The sequence below is a fragment of the Erinaceus europaeus genome, chromosome 1, assembly GCF_950295315.1.
Source record: "Erinaceus europaeus chromosome 1, mEriEur2.1, whole genome shotgun sequence".
Classification (NCBI taxonomy): domain Eukaryota; kingdom Metazoa; phylum Chordata; class Mammalia; order Eulipotyphla; family Erinaceidae; genus Erinaceus; species Erinaceus europaeus.
The window spans coordinates 58,650,246-58,672,334 of NC_080162.1; the positions used below are offsets into that span (position 1 = coordinate 58,650,246).

General features: G+C 36.8%; 1 protein-coding gene across 4 annotated transcripts in view; it reads right to left on the bottom strand.

Moving 5' to 3' along the window:
- The window catches only part of KIF16B (kinesin family member 16B), a 341,204-nt gene that overhangs the window by 54,931 nt on the left and 264,184 nt on the right, over positions 1-22,089 (bottom strand). Inside the window, exon 26 of one of the 4 annotated variants that reach the window (XM_060186447.1) lies at positions 10,583-10,880. The exons of the other annotated variants lie outside the window; for them this stretch is intronic. Within the exon in view, the coding sequence (XP_060042430.1) occupies positions 10,830-10,880 (51 nt within the window). The 3' untranslated portion in view covers positions 10,583-10,829. Of the gene's footprint in view, positions 1-10,582; positions 10,881-22,089 lie in introns of those variants that run through there. 4 annotated transcript variants of the gene reach the window in all.

Below are 22,089 nucleotides of genomic sequence, written 5' to 3' on the forward strand. Positions count from 1 at the left end.
CTTAAGCACTTAGTTTGAGTGAGATTAAATTGTCAGTTTTATAAGTTAAAAATGATTTAATTGTATCAACTTCATTTGCTTAAGTCCCATGTAAATCTTTGACATTTTAAGATCCCATTAGAGCAAAGATACATTTCCAGCTGCTTTACCTGCCAAGAGTAAAGGTTTTCATCTGATGGCTTGTCAATTGGCTATATCTAAACTAATATATGCTCAAAACAATACATTTCTTAAAGATCTCAAAAATAAAATAAAACTTGCAATATACAATGTTATATATATGTATATAGTTGGGAGGTGGTGTAATGGATAGAGAGCTGGACTGATGAGCATAAGGTCCTAACTTTGGTCCACAGCATTGCATATGTTAGAGTAATTTTCTGGTTCTGTCTTTTCCCGCTCTCATTAGTAAACAAATACATTGGTTAGAATATACAACATTGAAATATCTGAGGAGCTGACAAAGATGAAAACCATTTGGGGACCAATAGATGTTGACATATTACAGTTATGCTTCTAAACACAGCCTATCTTCTAGAAAGACTTAAAAAATAAACCTGTACACACTGCATATCCTTAAACTAGGGTAAAGAAGGCAGAACTTATTGCTTAGTTATTAATTAATTAATTAATTTTTAACCTCCAGGGTTATCACTGGGGCTCGGTGTCAGCAATATGAAACCACTGCATCTGGAGGTCATTTTTTTTCTATTTTTATTGGATAGGTCAGAGATAATTGAGAGAGGAGGGGGAGATAGACAGGGTGAGAGAAAGACAGACACCTGCAGACCTGCTTCACCGCTTGTGAAGCGACGCCCCTGCAGGTGGGGAGCTGGGGACTTGAACTTGGATCCATAGGCGGGTCTTTGCGCTTCATACTGTGTGTACTTAACCAGGTGTGCCACCACCTGGCCCCCAATTATTAATTTTTAAATTTTATTTATTTTATTGGACAGAGAAATTGAGAGGAGAAGGGAAGACAGGAAGAGAGTTACACAGGAACACTGCATCACCACTTGTGAAATGCCTTTCCCCCCGCCCCCCAGATGGGGACTTGAAGCTTAAACCCAGGCCCTTGGGTATTGTAACATGTGCTCAGTGCGCTATGTCACGGCCTGGCTCTTGTTGCCTAATAGTTAAAACAGTAATATTATAAAAATCCCTTGAAGACTTCAGAAACCTGTAGTAGAAAGCAGGTCTGAACTTTTTTTTCTCCATATGTAGAAGTCTACGGACTCATTTATTTTAAAACAGCAATAGCAAAGCAGTCCTGTTAGTGTTAGCCTCATTTCTGGATTTTGAATTATATTCTCAAAAATGGGCAATTTACCAAGATGGGAAGTGTTTTTTGCAGGACCAATAGTATGCCTAGAGGACTACCACAAAATTTCTTCCAATTTGCTGAAAGTGCTGCTTTCTGCAAAGCAATATTTTCAACAAATGAAGAAGATAATAGGGGCTTGCAGAGGGGTAGTTGTGCATGGTCCCTGACTTCTCCACTTGTATCCCACTTCCATCTATACCTTTCCTTGTGTTTAAGTAGAACATTAAAATAAAGTCAATGATGTTATCTGGGCATTTTCATTTCTTATTCAATCCTATGTATTTACACATTTTCATTTTTAAAATGCTTTATTTTATTCATTTATTTTTGGATCCAGAGAGAAACTGAAAGGGAAGGGTGATAGTTACATGCATATACATCCATATATATACATATAAATATATGTATATATATGTATATGGAAGAGAGAGAGAGACAGACTTGCAACACTGTTTTACTACTTGTGAAGCTTTCTCCCTTCAGGTGAAGACCAGGAGCTTGAACCTGGGTCCTATGCACTGTACCATGTGTGCTTTACTGTGGGTGTCACCACCAGCCCCTATACATTTTCATTTTTATTGTCTGTCTGTCTGTCTGTCTGTCTGTCTCTCTCTCTCTCTCTCTCTCTCTCTCTCAACCAGAGCATTGCTCAGCTCTGGCTTATGGTGGTGCGGGGGATTGAACCTAGGACTTCGGAGCCTCAGGCATGAGAGTCCCTTTGCATAAACATCATGCTATATATCCCACATAGTGTCTCATTATTTAATCAGGCAGATGGCCTAATATGATTTCCATGAGAAATACAGTGACAAATAGTAACTGACAATCTGTAGGTGGAGGAAAGGCTCTTCCTTGGTTTTCTTTGTTATTTTTGACAAAGGAAATGCCATGACCTCACATTCTAAAAATTAGAATTCCTCGAATTATATATTCTTCACAATAACTAAATTTCAAATCAACTCAGTTAAACATTTCTGATCTTATAAAAATGGCCAAGATACTTGGAATTCAATAATGAGTGAAAAATAGTACCTTTGATTTCATTTTATAATTTCATTTTTATAAAGAACAAGAAGCATCATTTACCTCTATCACTTTCATGGAGAGACTCTTATGTTGAAAGGATGGCTATATCAAAAATTTGAAGGCACAATGGAGAAAGGATTTATATGCTCTCTTCATCTTCCTCAAAAGTATCAAATCAATGAAAATAGGAAATTGTCATAGCCAGTACATTGCATGTGAAGCAGAATGCTAGGAAAGTATGCTGATTCTGGGTCCATCTCCAAAATTTTTTTTCATCTTACCCCCAGATCATAGGCACCATGAGTTGCTCACCAACATTACCATCCACACTCTAAAGCAATTCACTGTAGTATGATTAAAGAGATTAAATCTGGGACTAGAAAAAAGGTAGCACACAACCACAGCAGAAAGGAGGGTAGTAGGTCTGTGGGAGGAATTTGGAGATAATCCAGTCTGTAGGGTTTGAGGGAGAAAAGGCCAGAGGGCAGGTATTGGGGCTTACTGCTCATGGTCAAGAGTCCCACAGCTCTTATGTATACCTAAAATAAGGAGAAGATCTATCAAAAGCAAAATGGTGGAAAAGATGGTGGGTCAATTTCTAAGCAAAAGACTAGGTTCACAGTAGTCTGTAGCTACTTTTTCTTCTCTCTAACAAGTTCCCCTTTAACACTAGCTATACAAACCACCTTCCCATCCTCCAGCCCCGACACATACCATCTAATCATTCATTTCACTGACAGATGAGAACTAGAAGGAACCAAAACAACAACTATGAATAAAAAGAAGTGGGCAAAGAGATGCTGCATAAAAATAATCAAAGTCAGATAAAAAAAAGCCACAAGAAAGACTGGGAAAGACATGTAAGGAGAAATCACACAAGAAGTCATTCATAGGTTTAAGGAACTGGAAATCAAATCTGAAAAGAACAATTTAAAAGATACATAGGTTGAAAGAACAGACTATAAGAAAAAGAAAAGACAGGTCTTGGAGAAACAGCTGACTGTAGGATTGGGGCTGGGAACATGTAAGGTGAGAATGCAACATGCATCCCACAATGATCCTGGGTCCATACTCCCAGAGGGATAAAGATTAAGGAAGCCATTAAGGGAGAGGATTAGATATGGAGCTCTGGGGGTGGGCATTGTGTGGAAATGCACCCCTCTTATCCTATGGTCTTATCCATTTTATAAATAAAATATAAAAAATATACTTTAATTGATTTTTTAAAAAAGAATTAGAATGTAAGGAAGTACTCAGAAATTTAACATTTTAATAGACACTGAGGACTCTGGGTTCTCCTTATTAAGTCCTAACTTGAAGGGAAATGATTTTAACAGTACTGAAACTTTAAGTTTTACCCAAGCCTGAATCAACCTTGGGAACCAACTCAGGTTTAGTAAAAAAAAGTCATGCTAAGTGAGATAAACCAGAAAGAAAAGGATGAATATGAGATGATTTCATTCATAGACAGAAGTTGAGAAATATCAGAAAAGGGGAAACATAAGCATATCTTGGACTAGTTTTGGTGTATTGCACCAAAGTAAAGGACTTGGGGCTCAGGGGGCTTTCAGGTCCCGGTACATGATACTGGAGGAGGACCTAGGCATGAAGGGTTGCAGTGTTTTGCAGAAACCTGAGAAGTTTTTACATATAAACCAACAATTCTATTGACTATTGACTGTAAATCATTAATTCCCCCAATAAAAAATTATGACTCAGCATTAAATTTATGACTCAGTATTAAACAAGAGCTTCATGGACAGCATCTAAAAGGAAAGTGCGTGGAGCTCCATGAATGGAAATGTTTTGATCTCTGTCTCTCACACATACAGTCAAGTGCTTTAAAAATGTAGAATAGCCCAAAGTGCAAGGACCGGCATAAGGATCCTAGTTCGAGCCCCCAGTTCCCCACTTGCAGGGGAAGTCGCTTCACAAGTGGTGAAGCAGGTCTGCAGGTGTCTTTCTCTCCTCTTCTATCTTCCTCTTCTATCTTCCCCTCCTCTCTATATTTCTCTTTGTTATACAACAACAACAACAGCTATAACAATAATAACAGTAACAACCACAACAAGGGCAACAAAATGGGGAAAATGCCCTCCAGGAGCAGTGGATTTGTAGTGCTGGCACCAAGCCCCAGTGATAACCCTGGAGGTGAGAAAAAAGTAGAATAACGGGGGGCTGGAAAGCAGCACAGTGTGAAAATCCTGGTTCGAGCCCCCAGCTCCCCATTGGCAGGGGGGTCGTTTCACAAACAGTGAAGCAGGTCTGAAGGTGTCTATCTTTCTCTCCTCCACTCTGTCTTCCCCTTATCCCTCAATTTCTCTCTGTTTTATCCAAAACAACAGCAGCAATGACAACAATAACAATAATAGTTACAACAAGGGCAACAAAAATGGGAAATTCAAGAGAAGTAGAATTGTAGTGCAGGCACCGAGCCCCAACGATAGCTAATCCTGGAAGAAGAAAAGAAAAAGAAAAAATGTGAAACAACACTGGACCATGGAGTCCCCTCAGGGGTTTTCCACATTTGCAAAGCTAAGGGTCCCTTGGCCTGCACTACATTAAAAGCAAAAAGATTGAGCTCCATTATAGGCCTACAGAGTGCTTCCCTCCCTAACATATCACCACACTGGGATACTATATAACCAAAGGAGGCAACAGTTAAGCTGCAAACCTCAGTTCATAATTCAGAAGTCACTAGGAAATCCCAATGACAATAGTAAGACAAAAATCAAGGGCACCAGTGGAAAATTTAGCCCAAAACCATGGCTAAGGAAAATATATTAAATTTATACTACTCATATATGAAACCTCACACTGAAGGTCTACCTACTTCACTTCCATTAAAACAATGCAGCAAGTCTGGTTTTCAACAAAAAGTACAAGACATGCTAAAAAGCAAAGACCAGAAAGACAGCAACAACATAATTCTATAATTACTGTAATACAAAACTATTGACTGAAAAAAGAAAACTCAATAATACCATACCCCACTCCCTCCTTTTTTCCTATTAAGTGTTTCAAAATAAAAGTGAGCCAGAGAACTCAATAAATAAATAGAAGACACAAAAAACAATATTGGAATAAAAGCCCTAAATTTCACCAAAGTAAGAAAACTCTGGATGGGGGTATAGAGTAGATTTTTAGCTTCACTATAGGGGGAGGGATTGGGGACACAGACCTTTGGTGGCGGGAAGGGTGTACGTAAACACTCCTATTAACTATAATCTTATAAATCACTATTTAATCAATATGTGAGGGGAAAATAGGTTGAAACTCAATTTTTTTTATGTATAGATGTTGGTATGCTTCTAATTCTGCTTCTAAAAACCCCTTCTGTTTCATTGGTTTAATCCCCCCTGCTTAACACTGTATTCTATTTACATAACCACTGTTAACTAAGCACTGCCCTGCCTGTAGGGCATTGGTTTAATCCCCACTGGTTCATGATGTCTTTTTGCTCCGCCCCCTCTTGTAGTATACCCTGATTTGCACCAGTCACCTTTCGCTCCACCCTCTCTATGTCACATCCTGTTTCCACTCTACTTGGCAAGTATATATATATAAGGACAGGATTGTGATTATAGTTAGTTTAGATAGCTTAGACTGTGCTGCATTCCACATGAATAAAGAGATACTGAGTACAGCTCAGCCATGAGTCCCTGGTTGTCTGTCTCCTGCCTGCGAAGGTAGTCCAGCATATAGACCCCAGTTCTGAATATATATTCCTTCAATCTAAGCACTTAAGGTTTCAAATTGGTAACCTGACTGAATTTTAACAATCGACTCAAAATTTTTAAATACATTTCTAATAATGACTGGTTAATTGAAATATTAAATCAACTGTAGTCTTAGACCAGGTAGACCAGGAGCAACTGCTTGTGCCACTATATAAGATACAGCTATATGTAAATAGCATTGAATGGCATAAATCATGGTAAGGTCTTGTATGATACAGTAAATCTTAACCATGGGATTTTCAAAGTAAACCAAGTTCCCTAATAACTTGGTTACAATAATAACTATCTATTGCCCACTTAAATTCCAAGACAGCAGGAACCCTCTCCATTCTCTATAAAAACTGTATTTCTCCCAGTCCTGGAAACTCCAGGGCATGGTTTGTCTTCCTGCACCCTTCACACAATCCATACCATTGCATTACTGAGTTCAACCAAATCAATGCAACCAGTACCACCTCAACATGTTTCACTTCAGATTGTGTCCAGAAACACCAGGTTTGGAATGTCAATCCTTCAGCTCCAGCACTCTGGTGAGACCGTTCCTAGCTCATAAGACTCCTTAATTCCATATCAGGTGGTGTACTTCCTAACAAAGTCACAGAACCTAGACAAAGATCAGAGCCCAAGAGACAGAAAACAAGTGCACATGTACCCATAAGTTAGGGAAAGTATATACCTTAAATCAAAAGTGCACAATAGTTTGCAGTGACTCAAAACAATAAGCAATTAGAAAGGCCAAAAAAAAAAAAAAAGAGAGAGAGAGCATAAAATGATACTTATATACCTTTCCCATATTTGGGAGCTACTGTCTGCCCTGAACCAGCTTTCTAGTCTTATTTCAAATTCTGACACCATCTCCCCATATAACAGCTTTGATCCACCTGCATGTTAGCTGTTGTGCTTGGGCAGAAATCAGTAGTCATGGGCCCCTTGGAATATAACTAAAAGAGACCTACTAGATTTTTCTAAAATGGAGATCCCAAAACTCATCTGCTAAATTTTTGCCTTTAGGTTCATGACTATTAAACAATTTGTTCTGCTTTTTCAGCCACCAATTTCCAGATGCTACCATGATGCTAACCTGACTTCCTGGGACAGAGGACTTCACCAATGTACCCTGGACACCCACTTCTCCAGAGCCCTACTCCACTAGGGAAAGATAGGGAAAGGCTGGGAGCATAGATCGACCTGCCAACATCCATGTTCAGTGGAGAAGCTATTACAGAAACCAGACCTTCCTCCTTCTGCACTCCATAGTGACCTTGGGTCCATACTCCCAGTCGGATAAAGAGTAGGAAAGCTTTCAAGGAAGGGGATGGATATGGAACTCTGGTGGTAGAAACTGTGTGGAATTGTATCCATTTCATTCTATGGTCTTGTCGACATTTTTATTTTATAAGTAAATAAAAAAAGTCATTAACAGAATGATCAAAAGTAGAATAAACAATAAAAATCACTGAAAACTAGCAAGAGGCAAACACAGGCAGATAAAAATCCAGGTTAAACATCAAAGTTCGGGAGTTGGGCTGTAGCGTAGCAGGTTAAGCGCAGATGGTGCAAAGTGCAAGGACCTGAGTAAGGATTCTGGTTTGAGCCCCCGACTCCTTACCTGCAGGGGAGTCACTTCACAGGCAGTGAAGTAGGTCTGCAGGTGTCTATCTTTCTCTCCCCCTCTCTGTCTTCCTCTCCTCTCTCCATTTCTCTCTGTCCTATCCAACAACACCAACATCAATAACAACAACAATAAAAAAACAACAAGGGCAACAAAAAGGAATAAATTAATTAATTAATTTAAAAAAAAAGAAAGGAAACATCAAAGTTCACCTAACAAAAATACAGGATGACCCAAATTAAGCAGATAAGAGATAAAATAAAGATTTTAAAATAAAGAAACCACAAAATAAATGTGGCCTCTACTAAAAATTGCAACTAAGAGTATGTAGTATTTATGTCTGAAGGAATATGATACATCTTGACAATATAAAAACTATGTACTTTTAAAATTAGTTATGTAGGAGAAAAAGTGTGCTATTGTTCAAAGAATTGAGTGATCTTTTATAAAAGGGAACCAATCAATAGCTTAGAAAATGGAAAGGCTATTTGAAAACAAGTGGCTACTGTTTTAATGCTATTTTATTTTTTCTTAAAGTATCATATATTTCAAAGGACTTAATATAGCATATGATGTACATTAGTTTTTCAGTTTTCTTTTTCATGATGTTTAAATTCAAATACAATTAAGTTATGTGTAATTCAAAACAGTGTAACTACAATGAACTGTCATAAAATTACTTAACTTTTCCTATAGTTTATATCACTTCTTATCAATTTACATATCTGTTGCTTTATCTACATATTCAGGTAAGTCATGAAAATAATTTTCATTGTAACATTAGATCTACAGAATGATTTTGGATAATCTTGCATTCTCCTTATATAAAAAAAACCTATGAGTGAGCATGAATCATTTTATAGAAATGATATTCTTTTTATAAATTTAATGGAACAGTTAAATGAACACCATCTGTCTTTTTATTTTAATAAGCTGAGATTTGGGACAATTAGATTTCAAGACTCAGCTCAGCATAGAGGTAGCTGCATTATATAAAGCAAAGAAAATATCTATAGTTACTAGTTTCATCATTTGTCAAAATGGAGTTTAATGTGTAAGCTTCATTTCAGCTCCCAAATTCTCTAACTCAGGGACTAATGATCAAAATCTCTCTGCAGTCAGTGAGTGAGTGAAAGAGAGAGAGAAGTGGGGAGAAATGAAATAGTTTACCTATTCTTTTGGTTATATTCCCTGAGAGGAGCAATGTTTCGTAGTTACTTCCTGTAAATTCTTCATAGAATTTTTATTTGAAGTAAAGCAGAGAAATATACATGGAAAACTGATCTCAATATAGCAATGAAACATGTTACTTTTCAAGAAGCTATAGAATAGAAAAAGGACAGATACAAAGAGGAATGCAGTATTCATGAGAAAGTCCTTAAAATGCTATCTTTTACTGCCATAGCCATTACCCTTACAACAGGAGTGGGAAATGATGCAAAGACATTGCACTTTTATGGGAAAATTGTACATTAGAGTTAAAAATGATGCCTAAGGTCAAATAAATTGGATATTTGTGGGAGATATGATAAACTGAAAGAACACTGGAAGAAAATTTAATAGCAGCCCTATAGCTTACTTTGTATAATTATGAAATTTGATTATACAAAGTAAAACATAGTGGGCAAACAAATCAAGATTAAAATATCACATTTCTTTGTTCTAAGAGAAACATACTGACAAGCTGATTTGGCATTTCTATTAACAAAACAGTATAAAGACAAAAGGACTGAAGTAAAAGCCATTAGAGAAATGAAATCAATAAATTTTAGTACTACTGATTTTCAATGATAATTGTCTTTTCTCTCTTCAGGGCTGATGGAGTCTAAAATCCCTAAAGATTAACTTTACTTTGCCAACCCAAAAGCCTCTACTTTTTTTTTTTTGGCTTCCTTCCTTCTCCCTTGTCAGTTCTCCCCACCACCACCACTATATTGGGGGGTTATAAGTATAGTTGTTGACATATACACATAGATACAATCTTGTATCTGATAGGTTTCTGCAAGACACTTTCTCCTCCTTTTCCATCATCATAACCAAGGGTCCCAGAATGTTTTTAACCCCCCAACCCATCTCCAGAGTTCTTTTTGGTGGAATATACCATTCCTGTCTAAGTTTCTCCTTATATTTTCCCTTATTGGCCTTGATTCTTACTTTACACCTATAAGAGAGACAAGTTGGCATTCATCCTTCTCTTTCAGGGTTATCTCACTCAACATGATTCCCTTGAGTTCTGTCCAAGATGCAGCAAAGGAAGTGGCTTCATCATTTTTCAACATTTGCATATTATTTCACTGTGTACATATACCACGACTTTCTTAGCCACTCATCCGCTATTGGGAATCTGGGTTGCTAAAAAGTTTGGGCTATTACCAATTATGCTGTTATAAACATAGCACAGGTATCTTCAGATAGTTGTCTTTGTTTCCTTTTGACATATCTCCAGGAGAGAAATTGGCAGATCATAAGGTAGGTTCATTTCTAGTATTTTTTTAAAATTTCTTTATTGGGGAATTAATGTTTTACACTCGACATAAATACAATAGTTCGAACATGCATAACATCTTTCAGTTATCCATAGAACAATACAACCTCCACTAGGTCCATTTCTAGCTTCCTGATGAATCTTCAGACTGTTTTCTACATGGATTGGGCTTATTTGCACTCCCACCAGCACTGTAGGAGAGTTCTGTTTCCCCCACAGCCTAAATACTGGTGCCTTTGTCTTTTTCAAGTGTATTGGATTTTCACATGTGTAAAGTGGTATTTTAGTTTTCATTTCATTGATCATCAGTGATTTTTGAGCATTTTTTTAATATTTTCATTTATATCTCTTCTTGAGAGAAGATTCTGTCCATCTCCCTCCCATGTTTCAGTGGAGTTATCTTGATTCTTTTGTTGTTGCTGTCGAGTTTGGTGAGTTCTTCAAGTATTTTGATTATTAGCCCTTTGAATAATATAAGGCATGTAAAGATTTTTCTCCTACTCTCTGGTTTGATGGTGATTTCTTTTTCTGTACAGAAGATTTTCAGTTTGATGTAGTCCCACTGGGTTATTTTTACTTCTGTGTTCCTTGCAGTTGGACTACAGCTTTAGTAGATGTTTTTACAACTTAGATCAAAGTGTTCTAACAACGTTTTTCTTCTAAATACAGGAGTCTTCTCTTCCACCAAAGCTTCTAATTTTTAGGTTAAAAAAATAAAAAATAAGTCACAGAGCTAGATAAGGCAACTGGTGGTTGCTAATAACAGTCATTTTTGCAGAAATATTTGTGAATCTCATAAGTTTTGGGAAAATGAATGCAGAGAATATTTAATTAAGTCAGCTAGATATATGTAAATTGGAAATATAATCAGAATTATCCTTGATGATATTATAATATTCCTTAATGGTCTTAGAGTAAAATGTTATCTTCAGGTTGGCCATTTCTGATTCACAGTAAGTTGACACAACCCAATTATCTTCTAAGAGCCATCACACTCAAATCCTGACTCCAGTGTTTATTACATTATAAGATATGGGCCCAACAGTCTGCAGCCACCAAGAAAGCAAATTAAATGCAAGGGAAAGAAAAAAAGTCTGCTTTTATTACAAGAATTTCTCACTTAGTGTCTCTCTCTCTCTCTCGGTTAGCCAGACTTTGTTTTAGGTCCAGGTGGTCTTGAAGACAATAGGCAGCACAGGCTTTGATAAAAGAAAGTTATTCTTCTGGATATAAATAATAACATCCTTAACACACACACACAGATAAATTAAAATCTTTTATGATTTTGCCTATCTTTTATGATTTTATATCAATTCAGCTGCTAAAACAAGATTATAAATCATAAAAGGAAAACCAAGAATGCAAGAATGACTGGTAAAAATAAAGTATACAGAATCTTTACTAGTGAAAGGAAAATGGTTTAATTTCTATTACCACTTTCTGAAAGTATACTTCGCAGTCATTCCTCATTTATTCAGCACTTCTTCTACTCCTGTAAGACTGGCTACTTAAATAATACATGGTTTTTAAAGATTAAAAGGGAAAATTCTACCTGGCATTCTAATTGGTCCTATCATCTCTAACCTGCCTTTTTAAAGTAGACTCTTCTATGTGATAACTGACAGTCCTCCACACCTTGGAGGTTCTTGGCTTCAATTTCAGTCATTCCAGAATGGTTTTTTTTAAATATGCAAATAATGGACACTCATCAAAATGTTGCCATAATTCAAGCAGCTAACTAGACAGAAGCTTTCCAACTACTTAAAATTAATAGCAACTCCCAAGGACTTATGAGAACAGCTGTCACTAAGAAATGCTCTCACAAACAAGTTCTTCTCGAAGTTCGATGTGTTACAAACATGAAGCAACAACTCTTCAGAACACTTAGAGGGAGGAATGGGACTACATTTAAACCTCTGATGTGGTGACTTGAGTATAAAAGTAAAACAGTATGAGTACCTGGTATGTGTTGAGCCTAGTGTTTGGTACATCCTTGATTCTCATTAAATGTCTTCTGTATGGCATTTGTGAGGCAGAATTCTCTGCCAGAAGTTCATGTGAAGTAACCAGCAATTACAACTAGAACACATCAACAACAGCAGTTATCCTAGTGTCACTGAAATACTAAAACTTGGAGACCTCCTAGGGTGGAAATAGCAGAGGGTTCTGTTTACTTTATTATATTTGGCATAAAGTTTGTATAATTTCCACATAAAATTTCACCCCTCTCCAAGCCAGTACCAACTGAATTTAGGATAAGCTAGTGAAGACAGACCTGAGGACATTCATGGAAGTCATAATGTTTCTTTTTTTTTTTTTTGCCTCCAGGGTTATTGTTGGGGCTCGGTGGATGCAGTACAAATTGAGTGCTACTGACAGCCACTTTTCCATGTTGTTGTTGTTGTTATTCTTATTGTTGTCATTGCTGTTGTTGTTGTTGGATAGGCAGAGAGAAATTGAGAGGAAGGGAAGACAGAGAGGGGAGAGAAAGACACCTGCAGACCTACTTCACTGCTTATGAAGTGACTCCCTTTCAGGTGGGGAGCCGGGGACTTGAACCAGAATCCTCACACCTGTCCTTGCGCTTTTGTGCCTTCTGCACTTAACCCGCTGTGCCACCACCTGACTCCCAATATTTCACTTTTAAGAATAACTGTATTTGAATTGAAATCCTTGTATTTTCTATCTCTTTGTATGATGTCGATGTTCTCTTTCAGGCACTTAGACATGTCACTGAGAGGACATTCAATACAATATTATCTCTACTTATCATCCATGAGAACTTGCTATGCCACTAATTTTTATACAGAACAATCTTGTCTTTGATTTTACTTGGAGCACTCGGGAAAAATTTTCTCTTCTCGAATAAACATGGTCATGGAGATGCTTGGAACAGAAAACACAGGATTGTGCAGAGGTCTGCTTCTTTTGCAAGTTGGCATTTCATTTCTGATGCCCAGTAAGTGGACACAGCCAATTATGTTCTGATAACCATCACACTCAAATTCATTTTTTTAATGTTTGTTATGTTATAATAAAATGGGTTTCCCAGTGTAGTAAGGGAGACAAACTGAATGTGATGGAGAAACTAGATTTTGCTATAAGCTTTTAAGCAGGAGACACAAACCTTGCCTCCAAGTTTTGATGTGACTAAGATTACATTAAAAAAAAAAGATGGGGGCTGGGTGGTGGCACACTGGGTTAAACCCATATAGTAGGAAGCACAAGGACCCACAAAAGGAACCTGGTTGGAGCCCCTGGCTCCCCACCAGCAGGGGTGTTGCTTCAATCAGGTCTGCAGGTATCATTCTCTCCCCATCTCTATTTTCCTCTCCCCTCTCAATTTCTGTTTTATCACCCCCTCCAAAAAAAAAAAATGAAAAAACGATCACAGGAGCAGTGGATTCGTAGTGGATTCGTAGTGTAGGCACTGAGACCCAGTGATAGCCCTTAGAGGCTACTTCATAAATAACAAGTGATTTCATGAAAGTTTCCTTGTTGGTCAAAGAGGTAAGTCAGGCAGAAATTTTTATTGCAGAGTCTTTGGTAATCAAAGAGACAATCAAAAAGTTTTCATTATCTAGTCTGTCAATTTTGACAAAACTACCTATCATTGGAACCAATAATGATCGTATTATAACTAATGCTCCCAAGGTGGGCACAAACAAAGGTCAGAGGTCTAGAAGTATTGTTTTAATGTCTTCCCAAGTATGTGCTCTTGGGCCCCAGTGTATGTCAGACGTACTAAATCATAATATCCTACTTTGGAGGTTATTTCACATATTTTGTCACAGCTAATTTTGATGACTTTTCTTCCTCTCCATCCTGCCATCACTGAGGCAGTGTTTAAATACTTTGCTTACATTAAGTAGAGAGAGTGAGATGATACAAACCATATGTGGAGTGAGATACCTGTGCCTCTGACAACATATCAGGACAGGAAGCTTGCAGCACTCTGCTTTTGCTATTTAAAAATTAAAGAAGGCTGATGGCTTGATGCAGTTGAATTTGTCTAATGGTACTAGATGCTCCCTGTGGCTATGACTGGAAGCATTATAATTTGGGTGGTGAGTATATTTGCAATTTTTATATTAAATTTGGAATGGTGGTTATAAACATGCTTTAAAATACATTTCAGTGATAGATGGTAAAGAGCTGTCCAAGACAAATATAAGGCCAATAGTACGTTTCTTTTCCTTCCCATTTGTGGGATTGCTTTGGGGAAATTACTTGGAAAATAAAGAAGGTGAGAAATGTTTCTATCAGTACAAACTGAAAGTCCATATACAAATGAAATAACCTTTTGTCTAATCGTTTTCTTCTCTCTCCTTGGTAGTTAATGGGCACCCAGACACATCCAGACACGAGACAGAAGAGTTGATCTAACACTACTCCATTTATACTCAAAGACTCTGAAAACATTTTTCTCCCTCAGCTTTATAAGTAGAGAGACCTCTTGGGGATGCACTGATGGATGTTGATTGCATCTGATCCCTAGGGATTAATGACTCATTGGAATAACTCAGTTACAGTGGAGACAGACAGCATGGTCTGCTCTACAAAATTTAAGCTTTCCCCACTCACAAGCACTAAACATTCCCTTACCTTTTGTTTTAATTCTATATTTTAATACAAAAAAATCTGATTTTCATGGTTCATCTGCTTTTCTCTAGACTGACAAACCTGCTTTAAAATCACTCCTGAGATTATAAAATATCTTTTTTTCTATTATTTTTATTTACAAAATGAAAACACTGACAAAACCATAGGATAAGAGGGATACAATTCCACAAAATTCCCACCATCAGAACTCTGTATCCCATCCCCTCCCCTGATAGATTTCCTATTCTTTAACCCTATGGGAGTATGGACCTAGGGTCATCACTATGGGGTGCAGAAGGTGGAAGGTCTGGCTTCTGTAATTGCTTCCCTGCTGAACATGGGCATCGGCAGGTTGATCCATAACTCCTAGCCTGTCTCTCTCTTTTGCTAATGGGACATAGCTATCTTTCAATGTGTAATCCAAATGCTGAACTTGCTTTCACTTTGAGAAGATTTTTTCTAAGAGGTAAATGTACCCATTATCCTTTAACACTTGGAAGAGAGGACTATTTTTGAAAAAGCTGAAAGGAAAGTTCTCTAAAAATTAGACAAGGGCTAACATCTCTGGACCATCTAGAAACAGTTCTCAGAGACCACTTGCTCTACCAGTCCCAAGTCCTGATATTTTATTCTCTATACTCAGAGTCCAAAGGGAATAAGTATGTATACCAGGCCTCAATATTCGTTCTGAAAATTGAAAAGGGAATGTGGTTTCAAAATAGTCTCATCTTTCATTTTATTTGGATGTTTCTATTATAATGACTCTTGGACTGTTATCTAATCCACTGGTAAACATCACAGAAACTGCACAAATACTAAACCAACTCTGATTCTTACATCAAAAGAAGAAAAGAGAACACATATCAGGGACTTTGTTTCTCAGCACATAACTTGATTGATACTTGAAAGGCATATACTGGTTTTAAGAAAGTAAAAAAAAAAAAGCATATACTTTTCGTATAAATAAAGAACACTATGAAGATGATTTGCTTGATAAAGTATTAGACATGGTCTCTCTCTAGCAGATGCTGCACAATGCCTTATATAGTTGCTTTTACTTTTTCTTTTAAGTTTTTTTGTAATTTTTTTGAAACTGGCTGTGGCATTATCGTTTTACAGATGTGGAATTAAAAAACCCAGCGTTTAATTTGATTAACATTGCATACAAGGTCAATGAAGGGGAGAAGAGAAGGAAAGCCAGACGGAGTGATTATCTTACACAATGCATATCATTACATCAAAATGACAAATTAACTCAAGACAAAAAGGAAACCTATTTGGAGTCCAGAAGATACTGCTAAGATGAAAGAAAATTAATAAATAAAATTAAAATGGTCTTTAAAAACTCTGAATAATGCAGTATCTATCCCCTGGGAGATGTAGATTGAGCCAATTCATATAGTAAATCTAAAAACAGAATTAGCATAAAATATGATTCAAAATCACCATTCTTCTCTAGAAATAATTACACAGGACAACAGAATTGTTCTGTTTTTAATTTTTTCTACTAATTTTTTCACCATACAAAAATAATAAACCTGTTTTCTTTGGTTTCTGTTTTTCCCTACCTACTCCACATAGTTTTATAGAATTCAGGGACATTTTATCATTTAAGCTTGAAAGCTCATTTTTCGTGTAATAATACTAATTCAATTCTTTCTGTTTCCCTCATAGGCATGTGTATATATATCATAAACAACAATTCCTTACTGTTTTAACTGGTTCAACCATCCAAATGTATATAAAGTATTGACCAGCATATAATTTTCATTAAGGAGAGAACACAGTAAATAATTTGGCAAATACATTAAGTAAACTTGGAGATTAGATGGCAACAGTGAATAATGGTTAGTGGTCCAAATGCAAGGAAAACTAAAACAGAAATAAATGGGAGTCAGCGGTAGCGCAGCGGGTTAAGCGCATGTGGCGCAAAGCGCAAGGACCGGCGTAAGGATCCCGGTTCGAGCCCCCGGCTCCCCACCTGCAGGGGAGTCACTTCACAGGCGGTGAAGCAGGTCTGCAGGTGTCTGTCTTTCTCTCCCCCTCTCAGTCTTCCCCTCCTCTCTCCATTTCTCTCTGTCCTATTCAACAACAACGACATCAGTAACAACAAAAATAATAACTACAACAATAAGGGCAACAAAAGAGACTAAATAAATACAACAACAACAACAACAACAAAAACAGAAATAAATGAGTGGAACTACATCAAATAGAGAAGCTTAAAATAGCAAGGAATACCATTTCCCAAACAAAAAGATATCCTTCCCCATAGCCATGTTGAGAACATGTTTTTTTACTCATATTTTTAATTTATCAATAAACCTCATTTGGGCCCATTAAAGGAGGATGAAAAAAAAAAAAGACATTCTATGTAGTGGGAGAAGACATTTAAATGCCCTATATCTGACAAAAGGACTGATCGAAATATGTAAAAATCAAAATATATAAAGAATGCACAAAACCCTACAGCTGAAAAACAATCCCATTAAAAAGTGGTGAGAGATTCTGGACAGAGTTCTCACCAAAACGATATTCAAATGATCAGGAGGCATGTAAAAAAATGCTCAAGCCACTGATTCTCAGAGAAATGTGAAGCATTACAATAGTATAATACCATCTTATAGCTGTGAGAATGTCATATATCAACAAACAAACAAACAATCCAGAAACAAGTGCAGACAAGAATGGGGAGTAGGTAAGTGGGTGGAGGAATCTACTCTGCACTGTTGGTAGGAATGTGGATTGCTCCAGCTCCTGTGTAAAATAGTTTGTAGATCTCTCAAAACATTATAAATTGATCTGCCATATGATCCAGCAACTCTTCTCTTGGATGTCTATCCAAAAACAAAAACAAAGCAAGCAAACGAAACACATATGGGACAGATCCACATATGTCTATCTATGCTCACTGCAGGGCTATGTATAGTGATCAAAATCTGGAAACACTCTAGTGTCTAATGACAAATTAGCAGCTAAGGAAATTGTGGTATATATATGATACTTGACTGTATGAAATAATGAAATCTTTTTTTGTTAAAATATGAATGGAACTGGAGGGAATTACATTGAGGGAAATAAACCATAAGGAAAAGGACAAAGTGATCTCACTCAGGTGAGATTTGAGAATCAAAGCAAGGAAAAATACATGATTAAATTATAATTAAACTGTGGTATGTATATTTCAGAAGATTCAAGGACTGAATGGGAGGAGGGAAGAAGTGTTTGAACAGGTTTAGTCTTGAGTGTTCTATGCTGGAGGAAGATAAGAAACTGGATACCTGTGATATTTCCTGAATAAAGTCATCTAAAAATCAATAAAAGTCTTTTCACTAATAGGATAAAGGCCTTCAGGGTTCTCACCTTACCTAATTTCTATTTTTTTTGTTTGTCAGTTTTATGAATAAAGCCTCTAGAAAAACCATCAAATTTCTTCACAGTTTGCACACAATGGAAAGCCATTATGCTTGCTACTACATCAGCCCAACCAGTTCACACATTGGAGTAAAAAGAAACATTTAAGATTGTCTACAAAGAAGTAATCATAGGAGAAAAAAATCAAGAAACTACCTGAAGTTTATAAAGAGAGTTCTGGAAAGCTGGCAAACCTTGATACTTGGCAGCTTTGTTCATGTTAAATCATAGATTGCTTGTGGATGAGAACAATAACTAACTGGTAAGAAGACATGGCTTTAGGTTTCTTTGAATGAGGTATAGGGGTTCTGGAAGTATTCACTAAGGTGTTGATTCTGGAGACAGTATGTCTTCCTTGTGGTACAGCAGTGATCTTGCCTTGCTTCCACAAGGGTTTTATCTCCTGGCACCTAAGCTATCACTTGAAGAGGTGGGACCAGAGAACAGCTCCTAGACAGCTATGTGGACTGCAGATACTACTGTGAGACCCTTTCTAAGTTTCAGCCCTGCAGTGGTTTATGCCTTAAACCTTCCTAGGCTACCCGATGCTTATTAGGGCACATGAGAATCTTTTGAGTCTGAATGTCTAGTTGAAACCAACAACGCATCCTGGAGGCATTAAAAATGGTTACTTCTGGGTGCTAATTTATCCAGAATAACTTGCAGAGGGAGATGGTTCAGTGGATGCAGCACATGCCATTCATAGCTGAGACCTGAAGGTGGATCTCTAGTACCACATGAACAACAGTGACAGACAGGTTGAACTCTATTGATGGGGGGAGCTATTAGTTTCTTTCCTCTCCAACCTCTGTCATAAATTATATAAATATGGTAAGAAAATTGACACAGGGTGGCTCAGAGGTAGAGTACAGGCACAAGGTTCTGAATTCATTCCTTGGAATTTTGTTAAAATATAGGACAAGTTCAGTCCCCATTTCATTGAAAGAAGCTTTAGTGCTGTGATTTCTTTCCATTTGTCTCTTTGTCTCTATCTACAAAAATAAAAGCAAGCAAACAAAAAAATTCCAAAACATAAGAGAAATGTAACATTCAATGTATAAGTCTGAATAATTTAGTATTTTACCATAAATATGTAATTTATTATCTGAAAGGAAATAAAATCCCCATAAAAAAGATTGTCACATCAAAGTCCTTTAGAAGTATATTCACCAAGGGAACATAGTTTAACTCCAGAAGGAAATATAAATGAATTGGATTTAATTTTAGAGAACAGTACAAAAGATTATAAGATTAAAAAAACCAAAAGTGTGTATTTATGGTTTGAAAAATTCTTCCTTGATTAATAAACAACAAATTCTATATATTCTCAACTCGTGTGTTTTTTCACTTTATTTCCAGCTTGCTTAAAAACTGGGAAGCTTGTATGATTAGGTAAATTTGGTGTGTATCATTAAAAAAATTATCATCAATCATTTTGCTACCCTTGCAATTAAAGAGCAAGATTAGTTTTCTACTTCCTTAGAAATAATGAGCTCAATCTGGTGAATAAGCATGGTAAATAAAACTGGTTTCAGCTTATGTACAAAGGTGCTTCTCATGAGAAGGATCCTTTGTATAAGATTGCTTTCTGGGAGTCAGGCAGTAGTGCAGCAGGTTAAGTGCAGATGGCACAAAGCGCAAGGACTGGCTTAACGATCTCAGTTCGAGCCCCCGGCTCCCCACCTGCAGGGGAGTCACTTCACAAGTGGTGAAGCAGGTCTGCAGGTATCTATCTTTCTCTCTCCCTCTGTGTCTTCCCCTCCTCTCTCGATTTTTCTCTGTCCTATCCAACAATGAATGACATCAACAACAATAATAACCACAAAAATGCTACAACAACAAGGGCAACAAAAGTGGGGGAAATGGCCTCCAGGAGCGGTGGATTCATGGTGCAGGCACTTAGGCCCAGCAATAACCCTGGAGGAAAAAAAAAAAAAAAAAGAATGCTTTATATGGATTTCCTAAAGAAGTAACATCTTTAATGAACTGAGTGCTTTCTAGAATGCTGTCAGTCCAAACAGACCATTTGGAGGTAATAGAGATTAAAGACACTAGATCATATGAAGAAATGACAGTAATATGAGTAGTAATAAGAGCAAATATAATTGTTGATCAATTAGTAATTTATCTTTAAGTTCTTACTGCGCTCGGGTCCTAACGAGCACCTAGCAGAGAAAACTATATGTAAAGTTAAGCTACACTACACGAAAGGAAAGACAAATTCTCAGGGAATAGCTGACATTCAGTTTGATATTTAAGTTTTACCTTGGAAATGTTAGATGGACAGCGCCGTTTCTCCTCTCAGTGAAATAAGATCTTGAATGATACATTACTGTGCTTTCAGAAATAGATTTTTTCCTATCTTGATTTTTGTATTTATTGTTGGAGACATGATAGAGTCAAATTGGCTGGGCTTACACAGTGACTTCTGCTCACCAGGTGTGTGAAATGAGGTACACCTTTTACTTTGACAGCAGGAAATTGTGATATCAAAAAGTACAGCACAACAGAGACCTGGTGAGCATTCAAAACATGAGGAAGAAATCAGCCAGAGTTGTGGCAACTTAAAAGTACAAAAGCACAGCCCTCAGGGTGTGTAATTAGCACAGCTTCCCTTTCTACATGCTGTGTTTGTTTTAAGATCTGACCACACGGTCTCAAATCACCTCTCATATTTTCACTACTCATACTCCTCTTTCAAATACATACACTCATATAACTGTGGCTTTTCTTTCATAACTGCTTTTTTCCTCCTTCAATATGAGAAAGACATTCTAAACCATAAAATTAAACTCAGAGCCTTTGATGTCCCCTTTACGTAGGCACTGCTTACTGCTAAGACCCTTCTCACAATTCAGAACTAGACTCAAGTCTCATTTTCAGAAAAGCTTTTCCCAGAATGCCTAGCTAAAGTAGCCCATGCTTGGTCTTTGTGATCATACTGGTGCACTGCCATGCTTAATTTTTTCTATGGCATTTGACATTATTAAGAATTATGTTATGGGGCCAGGTGGTGGCACACCCAGTAGATCGCAAGTGTTACACTGTGCAAGGACCCAGGCTCTACTTTCCCACCCATACCTGCAACAGGGGAAGCTTCCCAAGCAGTGAAGCAGTGCTGGAGGTGCCTCTCTTTCTCCCTCTCTACCTTCACTTCCCTCTCAATTTCTCTCTGTCTCTATCCAAAATAAATAAAAAATATATTTTACTTCTTTTTTTGATTGTTTTCTGCCTTATGAGAAGAGAAAATGCAATTGCCTTGCTATGAACTGTATTTATAATGCCAAGTGTCTTCCAGTCTTATGAATGAATACATGAGTGAATGAATTAAATTAGTTTGATCAAGTGGAGGTGATTGACTATTTTTGTATGTATGTATTATACTCTATCCTCTTGAAAAAAATACATATGTACAGCTCTAGTTATAGTTTTGCCTGTTATTAAACAATCTCCTATGTTATATGCACATTATTGCTCATTTAACTTTAGGTAAGTTATATATATATATATATATATATATATATATATATATACACATATATATATATAAATTGCTTTTGTTTTTCCTGAAGTCTTTAAAAACAGATTAGAATTGGACTTTATCTTCTTGTAGCACATTTAAATACATCTCACCACATGCTTCAACTAAAAGGCCATTTTACAGAGTTCAAACCACAAATTATTTCACTAAAGTGCCCAACACCTTCTACCCATTATACTTATTGATATTTCTCATATATGGCATGCTACTGTCTTGAAATTTAACTGCCATGTGGCATGATGATTAAGTGTTAAGTCATTATTTTTTTTTCTTTGTCTGTGGTCTTCTCTCATAGGCAATTAAGACATATAAACAAAGAGACTCTGGATTATCAAAATCTAGAGT